Below are 13,451 nucleotides of genomic sequence, written 5' to 3' on the forward strand. Positions count from 1 at the left end.
CTGGTCCAGAGCTCTCCATGTAAACAAAGCTCTACTGTTTTGTTTTGTTTTTTTAATTTGTTTTGAGACAGTGTCTATACAGTCCTGGCTGTCTAGCAACTCACTATGTATAGACTATGCTGACCTCGAACTAGGAGAGCACTTGACTCTGCCTCCAGAGTGCTGGGGTTAAAGGTCTGCACTACCAAGCCCAACTCATATTTAGCTTTAATTATGTATGAGCACATGTGAATGCAGATGCTCTCAAGAGCCCAGAACAGGGGATGAGGTCTTCTGAAGCTGCAGTTACAGTCACTGGTAACTGGCCTCTCTCTACAAGAGCAGTATTGACTCTTAGCTGATGGGCCATCTCTCCAGCCTGTAGCCATCTTTTTTTTTTTTTTTTTTTTTTAAGAGCATCTTCTGTTGCTCTGGATGGGTTCAAATTATGTAGAGGAAGATGACCTTGAACTTCTGACCCCATGAGTACTGGGATGACTGGAACATCCTAGACCTAGGAATCAAACCCAGAGCTTCCTTCAATGTTAAGAACTTTCCTGAGTTGCCATCTCTAGCCCTTATTTTTCAGTAAGTACACTCATGTTCATATTAATTAAATTGCAACTATATGTCAGTTTTTAAAAGTGGTTCGTGCGAGGATCAATGATGGCTGTGTGCCATTAATCGGAGACCATAATTCATTCTGTCACCTTGATGTCCGCCCCCGCAAAACATTAAACTGCTTTTTCTAATCTGCGCCAAGTGAGAAACTGAAATGAGTGGGAGGGGCGGTAACTATTTTCACTTTTGTCTTCCTGTTTTTTTCAGAGCCTGGGAAAGAAGTCAGAATTTCCAATCTTTTCCAATTCCCACATGATTTCCTAATTTAGAGAAAATAAGTCTTTCTCCATGTGCTAAAGCCTCCTCTGCCCCCCACCCCGCCTCCTCCTTCTGGCATTGTGGAGGGAGCCTGATGTGTTGATTCCTCCAGCCAGTGTCCCCAGACTCAATCTGCACACCCGCCCTTGGCTTAGATGGCAATTTTCTCTCCCTACAAAAGCTTTCATCACTGGAGCTCAGGCTCCTGGGAGGCCTTCAAGGAGATGCTCAAGTGGTGTGACCCTGGCTAGCTCCGGAGATCCCTAGGGATCTGAACCTTAGCAGACAGGACCTATCTGTGGAGGCGAAGCCCTGGAGCTCTTCCAGCATTCATTGCTCTCAGGGACTCTTAGAGGTACAGGTGTCTACCTCGGTCCCCTCTACACCAAGGCCTCAGTCAAGCCTTGATGAAGCATGCTTTGGGAAGCACTCCTGCGCGCAGCCGGATCTAGGTTGGGAGCATATGGCCTGTAACGCGCGGCGGTCCCCAGAAGGCCCTGCACGAGTAGGAAAACGTGTGGAATTCAGTCACTGTGCTCCGCGGAAGCAGCAGGCCTGAGCCTCTCCTTGTGCAGGGCGAATGGCCGCAGCCTGCCAGCAGCCCGGGCTCTGCTCCAGACCAGGCCAGGGTGACATCACCAAACTCTTGAGATCAGAGCGGGGCGGGGAACGGGACCCGAAATCCCCTAAAAACAGAGTGAGTAATCGCGGGCCCGCCCTCCAGGCGGGGCCCGGACACGGAGCGAACCGCGCTGCGTAGTCCGGGAGCGGCTTGCAGTCGGGCGGGCCTCAGGACGAATAGCCTCGGCGTCCTACCGCCGCGCTCCGGTGTCCCCGCCCGCGCGCCGCACACCTTCCGCGCCCAGCGTGAGTTGCGCACCTGCTCTCGGCCCCCACGCGCGTCGGTGGCGGCGGCGCAGCGCGCAGGCGCGGCCGGATTCCGGGCAGTGACGCGACGACGGGCGCGCGCCGCGCATTTCCGCCTCTGGCGAATGGCTTCGCTTTAGCGCGCCGTGGGCTCAGCTGCGACCCCGGCCCCGCCCCCGGGACCCTGGCCATGGACGGTGAGGCTGCCCTCTGGCCCGCGGGACGGCTGCCCTAGAGTTCCGGGACCTGCGGCGGGATCCCCCTCGCGCCGTCTTCCGCCCCTTTCTGCGCCGCGGGTTGCTGCGCAGGGAGCGGCAGGCCGGATGGTGGCACGGGGCGGGGCGGGCTGCGAGGGGTCTGACTCAGTTGCCCCTCTCAGTGGAGGGCGCCTTGACTCAATGTCCCTCCTGGGTGGGAGTACGGGTGAATCTTGACTCAGTTTCCTCCGGCTTCCCCCCCCCACCCACTGTGTCGATGCGATTAGTTCTGGCTTCCTTTCCGTGTAAGGGAGAAAGTATCTGACTCAGTATCCCCCGAAAAGGAGAGGGGGTAGAACCCTTCCTCAGTGTCACTTATGAACGTAAAACAGGCTCTGACTCAGTTTCCCCGGGCAAAGGAATACCTCTGTGCCCCTTTTCTCTAGTAGAGAGATGCTTTTGCCTTCTTTACCTGGCCTCTTTCAGGGCAGGTCTTAGGATCTTGGCTCAGTTTCCTTTGGAGGCATTCCCTGGTGAGGGTGGGTACTGGAGTTTATTGACAGTGTGCCTTGTCTTTCCCTTTCAGATCTGTTTCCCCTCATCTTTCCCTCAGGTAAGTGGACCATCCTTCCTCAGTAGGTAGGGGCTGTCCTGGAGTAGGGGCCATGGGGGCAGCACCTAATGGCTGACCGTATCACCCACAGAGCCAGCCCAGGCTTCTGGGCCATATGTGGAGATCATTGAGCAGCCCAAGCAGCGGGGCATGCGTTTCCGTTACAAGTGCGAGGGCCGCTCTGCAGGCAGTATTCCTGGGGAGAGAAGCACAGATACCACTAAGACGCACCCCACCATCAAGGTAAGCAAGAGCCCCCAGGGGTGTCGGGGTGGGGACACAGATGTGGTGGAAGGCACTGTGGAGCCCCAGCAGACTTGCCTCCTTGCCACCGCGCCCCGTGTCTAGGAGCCAGATTTGGGATTGCTGGCCTCTAAAGTACTCTGTACTTTGGACAGATCAATGGCTACACGGGACCAGGAACAGTTCGAATCTCCCTGGTCACCAAAGACCCACCTCACCGGCCTCATCCACATGAACTTGTGGGGAAGGACTGCCGGGATGGCTTCTATGAGGCTGAACTCTGCCCAGACCGATGCATCCACAGGTGAGTCTGAATAGATAGGCTGGGGGTAGTGTGAGGTCAGGGTAGGTAGGGGGCAGGGTAAGAGCAGGCTGGGCCAGGCAGCTGTTACAAAGTTACACTTTTCTAAACACTGGCAGAATCCAGAGTCCTTGCTCTGTCCCCAGGTCTGCAAACAGACCCCCTTTGTCTTAAATTCGCTAACAGATGGGAACTCTTTATCTTGGAGCGACAGATCCTTTATGACTGGATAGCCCAGTCCCTTAGGCTCTTGTATCAGAAAGTCCGTAATGGACTCTCCTAGAGCTTAAATACCAGTTGGTAAAACCAGGGGACAGTTGTACAAACAGATAGAAAAGATACTAGTGGAGAATTATAATTTCCATGATGAAAAGAAAACACAGTAATAAATTAGAAGGAGGAGGAGGCTGGTCTCGTGGCATAGGGACAGAGTCTCATATAGCTGAAGCTGGCCTTGCACTCATGAGGGTTCACCTACCTCCTCTTCTCAACTCCAAGGGTAATAGGCGCGTAGCACCATGTCCTGTTACGTAGGTCTCATGACTTTGGGTTGGAAGATTGCAGAAGGCCTCTGTGCTAACACTCAAATGGTGAGAAAAAGCAGACAAGCCCAAAAGAACATTGCATGCACAAGAAAGAAGTATGGTGACCTGGAAAAGGGACTAAGTTTAGTGTGCTCAGGGACGGGACAGGAAGGCCCTGTGGCTGAGGCTAGGACACTGACTTGGGGGCTGGTGTGGGCCAGGTCCCTCAGAGACTCGCCAGTGGGTAAGGAGTGGGTTCATTGTAGCACAGTGGGAAGCCTTGAGCTGTGAGCTGGGGAGTGGGAAGAGGGTGTTCTTTTGGAGACACAGAACTAATGCCTGAGGCCTCAGCTTCCAGAACCTGGGGATCCAGTGTGTGAAGAAGCGAGACCTGGAGCAAGCCATTAGCCAGCGCATCCAGACCAACAATAACCCCTTTCAAGGTAGGAGCAAGGGGCAGGACATAGCCTGCCTGTGGTGCACATTCTGCCACCTTCCCTGGGCCTCTGGCGCTCCTCACCCTCCATGACCAACCCAACAGTACAAGTGGAACCTCGCTGCCAGCATGGTACACACTCACATGCTACCGTTGAGAGTCAGGCCTAGAAAGGGGTGGTGTATTCAGGTCCCAGTAGAGCCGTGATGGGTCTAGGATTTTGTCTTCCTCCCCTTAGACTTCTGTTTTATATATCCTCAAATCACCTTCCTCTTCCCTCAGAGCTCCCTGCCCTCCCCATGCCTTCCACCACTTTTTTTTTTTTTTTGACAGTTCCCATAGAGGAGCAGCGCGGGGACTATGACTTGAATGCGGTCCGCCTCTGCTTCCAGGTGACAGTGCGGGACCCATCAGGCAGGCCCCTCCGCCTGACCCCTGTCCTCTCGCATCCGATTTTTGATAACCGTAAGTGGCCAGCTGCAGTAAGGGGAGAGGGTGGGCTTGGGAAGAGAATGGGGCTGGGGTGGGTGTGGCCTTGCTGCAGGGGGCAGGGCAGAGAAGACCCAGAGCTGCCTCTGTGGGAAGCTTGCAGGATGCCCTGGAGTTGGATGGGAAGTGACTGTTTTCCATATCTTGTGTTGAGATGCTGGTGTGCCAAGAACTGTGCTCATGACTTTAGGAAACCAGATAAGGCTAGACAGCAGTAAATGAACATTAGTAGCTCACAGGAAGCTCTGATGACCTGGGCTGACACTGATGGATTGCAGTCTTTAGCAAGCAGCAGAGCAAATGAAAATAGAAGGGCTTTAAAATCCTAAGGACTGGAAACCAGTATGAACTGGAAGTGAGGAGCAGAGGGCTCATTGCCAAGGCAGGGATGAACCAAAAGCTGAAACTCTGAAGCTCAGGTGGAAGGAGACAGATGTGGCCAGTGTCTCCTCTGGACTGGAAGGTCTGTGAGGGACGGAAATGCAGCCTTCCGTGTCCCTCTTACCTAGAGCCGAGCTACAAGCACTGCAGGGAGACTGTGGTGAACTGGCTGACCTGAAGAGCAGACAGCAGAAGGTCTGCAGAAGTGTAGTCACAGGCTGTGGGCGACCTTGACACACGGCTGGGCTGGGCGTGACTGTTACGGCTCCTTCGGGGTACCCTGAGACCTCTGATGTTTCAGGTGCCCCCAACACTGCCGAGCTCAAGATCTGCCGAGTAAACCGGAACTCTGGGAGCTGCCTTGGTGGGGATGAGATCTTCTTGCTGTGTGACAAAGTGCAGAAAGGTACACGTTGGACTCTGTGCACCGAGAGGGGAGGGGAGAGGCTGAGCAGGGGTGATGAGTGCCAGCTACCTCAGTGACTTCAGGGGAAGCGGGAGATGTCACAGGGAAAAGCATCAGGTGCTGAGGACAACAGTCTGTCGGGGGTCACACATACTAACCCGTACTGCTGCTGTCTCCTGCAGAAGACATTGAGGTGTATTTCACGGGACCTGGCTGGGAGGCACGAGGCTCCTTTTCTCAAGCCGATGTGCACCGGCAAGTGGCCATTGTGTTCCGAACTCCCCCATACGCTGACCCTAGCCTGCAGGCTCCTGTGCGAGTGTCCATGCAGCTTCGGCGGCCTTCTGATCGGGAGCTCAGTGAGCCCATGGAGTTCCAGTACTTGCCAGACACAGGTATGAGGCTGGGAGGCCGGTACCACAGCCACTGCCCAGCTAGGAGAACGCTCAGGGATGGATGTCTGGGGCCAGCACAGGATTGTACATGCTGTGGTTCAGAGCACGGATATTTCTGTCAAAGACAGACCACATATACCATGGTGGTCACATAAGACTACACTGGCTAATGACACAGGTGTCTCTGTGTGCATATTTCTGTAATAAGCTGGGTACTCCAGCAGCATGTGTAACCAGAGAACCCATGCATGAAGATAGATGGCTCTCGTTAACTGGCCAGTCAGCCTTGCTGATTCAAGGCATGGTGGCTGACCTTTAATCTCAGCACTTAGGAGGCAAAGGCAGGTAAATCTCTGTGAGTTTGAGACCAGCCTGGTCTACATAACAAGTTCCAGGCAAGCAAGGGCTACATAGTGAGATCTTGTCTCAAATGAATAAATACTTAAGTAGACAGACAGACAGACAGACAGACAGACAGACAGACAGGCAAGGTGGTTGGAGGTGGAGAGGTGGCTGAGTGGTTAGGAGTACTTGCTGTTCTTCCAGAGGACCCAGGTTTCATTCCTAGCACCCACACGGTGCCTGGCAACCGTCTCTAAGTCTATTTTCAGGGCGCCTAACATTTGAACTCTACAGGCACCGGGCATGCAGGTATTGCGCATAGACAGGAGCAGGTCAACGGTCATACGCTAAGTACATCTTGGAAACAATCAGGTGGGGAGTGGTAGAGGAAGACGCCCAGTATCAAGCTTTGACCTTGACAGCTCTTGCACACATCTGCACATACATGCATGCACCTCCATGAACACGGACACACACCACACACATACATACTATACTAAGACAGATGTTCCTACAATGACAGATGCCAAACAGCATGTCTAAAGATGTGTCCCCATTGTTAAAGAACATGTAAGTCATTATCCACTTATTTAACAGTGACACCCACCTTACTCAGCTCTGTCTGCTAGATCTGCCCTGGGAGAGCGCTTCCATAAAGGACTTAAGACTCTCAGCTCTTTAACAGGAAGATTTAGCTGAACTCACCAGCAGTTAGAGGCAGTGGCACATCCGAGCCAGGGTCACTTGACTCTGTGGATTTTTTGCCACTTTGTGTCTTGTCACTGCCATGTGACCCAGCTTCATTTTGCCCAATGCTTAATGAACAACCAGGGCCTGTCCCACGTGCTATACATAAGAAATCAAATGAGATAGGACCCGGAGAGACGGTTAAGAGCACGGTGAATGCATGTGGTGCACAGACGTGCTGACAAAACACCATACACAGTAGCAAAAGTAGTATCATTTCTTTTTTTTAAGATTTATTTTATGAATGTGAGTACACTGTAGTTGTCTTCAGACACACCAGAAGAGGGCATCGGATTCCATTACAGATGGTTGTGAGCCACCATATGGTTGTTGGGATTTGAACTCAGGACCTCTGGAAGAACAGTCAGTGCTCTTAACCGCTGAGCCACCTCTGCAGCCCTGTTTTGTTTGTTTAATGAGACAGATTCCCTACCCTTTACAAGCTCAGTTGGGAGACAGATTTGTAAATGATGTACCAACAAGAAGGGGCCGGGACAGGGAGCTGAAGTTGGCGATGGTGTCATTTACCTGGGAGGAAAACCCAAAGTGCATTTTTCATGCTAGTGGCCTAGTCCTAGAAGGACAGGGGTGTTGGGGAGTACACAGCTTGCTCAGGGACATCATGCTGGAAGCTGTCTTCAGGCAGTGAGCAAGCACAGACGGGGTGGTCCTGTTGGGCTTAGGCATGTCTGAGGCTTCATTCTGAAAGCAGCAGGGATGCATTTAAGATTCTTTCCTTCTTTTTTTTCAAAAGATTTATTTATTTATAGAGTACTCTGTAGCTGTCATCAGATCCTGTTACAGATGACTGGATTGCTGGGAATTGAACTTAGGACCTCTGGAAGAGCAGTCAGTGCTCCTAACCGATGAGCCATCTCTCCAGCTCACATTTAAGATGTCTAAGCAGAGAGTTGATGTGAGCAAATCTGGAAGCTTAGTCTGGCCCCTCTGAGCAGAGTTTTAGAGGTGGAGAGGGGCAGGGATATAGCCTAATGAGGGCCTGCCCTGCCTAGCAAGCACGAGGCCTTGGATTCAATCCCCGGTAACCCCCAAGCCAGGCGTGGTGCTGACACTTGTGACCCAGCATTGGGGAGGTGGAGACAGGAGGATCAGAAGTTCAGGGTCAGTCTCTGCTACACAGTAAGTTTGATGCCGTCCAAGGCCACATGAGATCTTGTCTCAGAAAAGACGTAGAGACTTGACAAGATGCTGTGAGTAAAGACAGACAACTGATCTGAGCACCTCTGGTTAACCCACACGATCAAAGGAGACAATTGACTCTCACACATTCTCCGACCTCTTGCTGCAACACGTAAATGTAATAAACTAGTTTTTCCCCTGTGGGGGAGTGGGAAGGTTGAGAAGCTTCACCAGCTCTAAGGTTGGACATGGGGATCCTGGCACTTTCTGTTGTTTTTGTTTTGTTTTTGAGACAAGGTTTCTCTGAATCCTGGTACCTTTTTTTTTTTTTTCCTTGTCTCAAGTTTATTTGTAAAAACAGCATAGGACACTGGTCATCTGCAGATAGTGTGTAGGTGGGTGTGTCACAGCAGTCCATCTGTCTTCACACTGGCAGGAGCCTGTTCTATGGGGCCTTCACAGGGGCCTGGGCACCCTTGGGAGCCTGGGCTGGAGCTTTGGCCTCTGCCTTGGTTTGAACCTTGGGCTTTGGTTGGCAGAGCCTACGACCCTTGGCCATGTAGCTTCGTTCGAATCTTCTTCCCAAGCTTGAGGTGAGCGATGAAAGCCAGACGGCTGAGTTTGCGGCTGGAGCCCTTTGGCATCTTGGGCTTGACAGCCTGAGGCTTCACGAGGGCCTTGATGGCCTCTGCTCGTGCACTCACGGCCTTGGCATTGTTGGCCTGCATCTTCTTCAGACCTTTCTTGTTGTGCTTCTTGGCAAAGCGCATGTTCCTCAGAAACTTGGGGTCGACCCCCTTAAGAGATTGGTATCTTTGTGACCGGGGTTTCTTGATGCCATTTCTGTGCCATTTGCAGGACTGGTTGTGTGTGGTGTGGTTCTTGGACTTGGCCATGTCTGCACAGTAAGCCCCGGCTCCCCCTGGTACCTTTTAAGGTCACCTTTTTGATAATTAAATCTCACGTGTGCTTACTCAACCCCACCTCCCTCCAGCGGCCAGGAGGAAAGCCAGCACATAGTAGGTGCTTGGCAAGCTGTGTTGAGTTAGGATTGGAGGATTGAAGGGAAAAAATGATAGCTCCAGTTTCCAGTTTTGGTGCCAGGACAGACGGGGAGACACAGGAAAAAACTAGTAGTTTGGTATGAAGTTCGCTTAGGAGGCATGCAGCTGGGGCGTTCTACATAATTCTGAAGTTTCAAACTAAAAGAAGACGCCATTAACTGCAATGAGTCTGGAGTCTTAGGCTACCCTGTGATGCCCTGCCCACAGTGCTTCCCTCTCTGCCTAGGTAGATACTTAGGTGAGCAGCTCGAATGGCACTCTCAGGCTCTTGTGCCCCAGAGCAGGGCTCCTCTACTCAGCAACCCCAGGAGTCAAGACCAACCAACAAGGCCGGGTGTGGTGGCGCACGCCTTTAGTCACAGCACTTTGGAGGCAAAGGCAGGTGAATCTCAGTGAGTTTGAAGTCAGCCTGGTCTAGTCTCCATAGTTCCAGGACAGCCAGGAGTGAGACTGTCTCAAAAAACAAAGCAGGGAAGAAAATTGAGCCGACAGACCCTTCTCCAAAAGTCACGCATCTTTTTAAGTGGTTGGGAGATGAGGTCTTAGACAAATATGACCCCACTACTCTCCTGAAGAGCCCATGGGAGAACCGCAGCCCAGCTAACAAGAGTAAACCCACCGTCCATATTGCTTTCCCAGACGATCGCCACCGGATTGAAGAAAAACGCAAAAGGACCTACGAGACCTTCAAGAGCATCATGAAGAAGAGTCCTTTCAATGGTGAGATGGGGAGAGCCTGAGGGAGAAAAGTGGGCAGGTGGGCCAAGCTCCAGAATCAGTGAGAGGAGACCTAGGATCTGAAAGCTGACCTAGCTTTTGCCCTGTAGGACCAACTGAACCCCGGCCTCCACCCCGACGTATTGCTGTGCCTTCCCGAGGCCCAACTTCTGTCCCCAAGCCAGGTAAGGAAGTCCTTTTGTCCTTCTAGAATGAGGGTCTCGTTTATTCAGACTGAAGTATCTTCTAGAAGGGAACAGAACAGACACTAGTCTCACCTGCAGAGTTCTGAAACCTGCTCTCTATGGGGCCTGTGCTTCTCGGGGTGAGGCCTGGGTCTCTGCCAGGACCATCCAGGGAGCGGTGCAGATGTGGACTCTTGGGCTCTGTCACAGACTGATAAACTCAAGGCTTTGAAAGTGGGGCACAAGAACTAGCCATTTCCTGAGGGTGCTATTGGCTCCAGTTAAACCCTGAGCCCTTTATTCCCTGCTACTCAGGAGAGTGTGGCAAGAGGGTCACGGGTTCAAGGCCATCCTGGACTACAAGGTTATTAAATTTAAGGTCAGTCTGAAGAACCCTGTCTCAAGTTTAAAAGTAAAAGCAGGATAAGAACAGCTCAGAGGTAGAGGCCTTGCCTGGCACAGAGGCCCCAGATTCAATACTTGGTACCAAGGGATTAAATAATCCCTGCAGATACAGACATCGGAAATGTCTCTGCCCTCAGCTCTCTATTGAATTTAGAAAGAAGAAATCACCTCTAAAGTAATAAGTTGTGGGGCTGGAGAGATGGCTCAATTAAGGGCGCTTGGTTTCTGTTCTCAGCACCTGCTTGCCGGCCCCAGCTGCAGCGCTAGGGGAGCCAGTGCCTCCTTTGGTCTCTGAGGGCACTGCATGCAGTGCATACAGAAAAGCAGGAAGGCACACACAGACAAAGACTTTTTAACAAGTCATGGGCTGTGAGTGCTGGCAAGTGGCTCAGAAAAGTAGCACATGCCCATCACCAAGCCCACGTTCCATGCTTTACCCTCAGCTGGCCTTGCCGCTGTAATACGAGAACATTAAAAGGTCAGGAGTGAGAGCTTTAGACCGCTGGTAGTTAGGGAACACCTCAGTGTGTCCCCTACAGGCCTGGTCAGTTTGGTTCCCTAGAGAGGGAGGGATTGTAAGCACCAGAGAGCCGGGCTAGGTGGAGGCAGAGGGGCTGTGCAAGTCTCTCTCTCTCCCTCGCTGTTTCTGATCCTTGTTCCTTGCTTTTTCTCCAGCACCCCAGCCCTATGCCTTTTCAACATCCCTCAGCACCATCAACTTTGATGAGTTTTCCCCCATGGTGTTACCACCTGGGCAGATCTCAAACCAGGCCTTGGCCCTGGCACCATCCTCTGCCCCAGTCCTGGCCCAGACCATGGTCCCCTCCTCAGCCATGGTACCAAGTCTGGCTCAGCCCCCAGCTCCTGTCCCAGTTCTAGCCCCAGGTCCTCCCCAATCCCTGTCTGCACCTGTTCCAAAGAGCACCCAGGCAGGGGAAGGCACCCTGTCTGAAGCCCTGCTACACCTGCAGTTCGATGCTGATGAAGACTTGGGGGCCTTGCTTGGCAACAACACAGACCCAGGAGTGTTCACAGACCTGGCATCTGTCGACAACTCAGAGTTTCAGCAGCTTCTGAACCAGGGTGTGGCCATGTCCCACTCCACAGCTGAGCCCATGCTGATGGAGTACCCTGAAGCTATAACTCGCCTGGTGACAGGATCCCAGAGGCCCCCTGATCCAGCTCCTGCAACCCTGGGGACCTCAGGGCTTCCCAATGGCCTCTCAGGGGATGAAGACTTCTCCTCCATTGCGGACATGGACTTCTCAGCTCTTCTGAGTCAGATCAGCTCCTAAGGCACTGATGGTGACCCTGCTCAGAGTGGGGCACTGAAGCCTTCCTGAAGCATGTACAGATTCTGGGGAGTGTGCACCAACTGCCCCCAACTTCTTTGGGTGATATCTCCTGGGGGTGGCACATTTTATTCTTTTATCAGCAATATCTCACTCTCTTTTTGGAGGTGCTTAAGCAGAAGCATTAACTTCCCTGAAGTGGAGCTAGGAGGACTCGGGCTCTTCCCCTGTACGATAGTCGGCTCTTCTTTTGGTAGGGAACTCTTGAGACCCTGCTTCCATCCTCCAGCTTCTAGCACTCTCCTAGAGAGGGGCAGACTGGAGCTGTGGCCTTCAGGCCGTAAAGCCTTATATCCAGTGTCTTCCTCGACATGGATCCCTGCACACCTTGATCCAAAGCAACGCTCCTAGGAGCAGCCCCCATGAGGTCTGCCTGACACCAGCATTTGAGGGGCCACTTTTCTGTCCTGTGGAGCTCCTGCCCTGCCAACTCTCCATGCTGAGCAGTGGCTGAGGGGACCAGGAGGGGACATTGCTGGCTGCCTTCAGGACCGTGAGGCTGTTTGGTTTGAGACATCCCTGCTTCCCCTTTCTCAAGTGCCTTAATAGCAGGGCAAATTGAGTAGAGTCAGGAGGGCAGACCAGACCTCAGCCATAAGACAGTCTTTACTCAAAAAGCTATTGGACTCTTGCTCTTTCTAGCTCTGAACTAATAAATGTATTACCACGCTGGCCAGAGAGTAGCCGTCTTTCAGCAAACACTGAACTCATTGCTGGTCACTTTGGGTTGGATGATGGTGAAAGAATTGACTGGACTGTCATCCGGGAACCTGGGACCTGAGGATGCCTGCAAACCCTTGATTCCCATCTGACAAATGTTACAGCAACTAGGGCAGGGGTCCTGCTGCAAAAGGCCCAGTAGGGGTGGAGTTCTTTAATTTTTAAAGATTTATTTATTTATTATGATTAAGAATACCAGAAGAGGGCACCAGATCTCATTATAGATGGTTGTGAGCCACCATGTGGTTACTGGGATTTGAACTCAGGACCTCTGGAAGAGCACACAGTGCTCTTAACCGCTGAGCCATCTCTCCAGCCCAGAGGTGGAGTTCTTTCACATAATCTAGAGCCTTCTTACTCCAGGAGTTAGGTCAGCAGAGACATGGAACAGCCTGGTAGGAGAGGTGACAGTGAAACTATCCTGGGAGTGATGAAGGACACTGCATAGCGGTTGGGAAGGTTTGCCATTAGCTCAGGTTGAAAACAGCCATTTTGCATCTCTAGTGATCAAGGTCGGTTTGAGAGCTTACTGAGTTTGAGACCAGCCTGAGTTATGTGCCACACTGTCTCAAAACAGCTGTTCATATCCCCACTCCCAAAAAGCGTGGCGTGGTGGTTCATGCCTTTGATCCTAGCCCTCCAGAGGCAAAGGCACAAAGATATGTCAAGACCTTGTCTATTCAGGAAGATCCTGTCTCAGAAAAACAAAACAAAAACCCGTCTGCCCCAGTACTTTTGATACCGTGTACCAGGAGGATACCTAAAACCTTAACTCACAGCCTCAGGAACCTAAACAAAGACCAAGTGTAGCTCATTTGCTAAAGCTGGACATACTTCCGGTTTTGTCTTGTACAAGCTAAATAGGCCAGGCTTCTCAGATGCGCATGCGCCCTGCGAGCACTCAGCGCTGGGGGCGCTGCAACGCGGTGGGGAACCCCCTATGCTGAGAGGTCTGTAAGTGCATAGAGGGCAAGCTGCAATAGTTAGACCCTTGGGAATAGGCCCTCGTGCCGAGCCCAATAGATATTCTCTGAGGGAGAAGATGCGGTGAGACAGCAAACGTTGGGGA

The 13,451-nt window shown here is 52.2% G+C and overlaps 1 protein-coding gene across 2 annotated transcripts; it reads left to right on the forward strand.

The window, feature by feature from the left end:
• Positions 1 to 1,854: 1,854 nt before the first annotated feature.
• Rela (RELA proto-oncogene, NF-kB subunit) lies at positions 1,855 to 12,334 on the forward strand. 2 transcript variants are annotated; one of them, NM_199267.2, is made up of 11 exons: positions 1,855 to 1,922; positions 2,509 to 2,535; positions 2,627 to 2,778; positions 2,934 to 3,082; positions 3,955 to 4,046; positions 4,373 to 4,504; positions 5,211 to 5,315; positions 5,498 to 5,710; positions 9,643 to 9,723; positions 9,831 to 9,905; positions 10,986 to 12,334. In NM_199267.2, exons 1-11 carry the CDS (start codon positions 1,916 to 1,918, stop codon positions 11,603 to 11,605), a joined length of 1,653 nt encoding a protein of 550 aa, NP_954888.1. In that variant the 5' UTR covers positions 1,855 to 1,915; the 3' UTR covers positions 11,606 to 12,334. The 2 variants fall into 2 exon arrangements, with proteins under 2 accessions (NP_954888.1, XP_087419085.1); XM_087562959.1 differs by lacking the exons at positions 1,855 to 1,922; positions 2,509 to 2,535 and adding an exon at positions 2,015 to 2,227 and having other exon boundaries at positions 2,598 to 2,778.
• The last annotated feature ends 1,117 nt before the right edge of the window (positions 12,335 to 13,451 follow it).

Source organism: Rattus norvegicus, chromosome 1, assembly GCF_021556685.1.
Source record: "Rattus norvegicus strain SHRSP/BbbUtx chromosome 1, alternate assembly SHRSP_T2T, whole genome shotgun sequence".
NCBI lineage: Eukaryota > Metazoa > Chordata > Mammalia > Rodentia > Muridae > Rattus > Rattus norvegicus.

What these genes read in the sequence shown, in the direction of transcription:
- Rela (NM_199267.2), top strand. An exon ending in CCAGACCGATGCATCCACAG is followed by an intron (nt 3,083 to 3,954) that starts GTGAGTCTGAAT and finishes CTGAGGCCTCAG; the next exon opens with CTTCCAGAACCTGGGGATCC. An exon ending in CCAGTACTTGCCAGACACAG is followed by an intron (nt 5,711 to 9,642) that starts GTATGAGGCTGG and finishes TTGCTTTCCCAG; the next exon opens with ACGATCGCCACCGGATTGAA.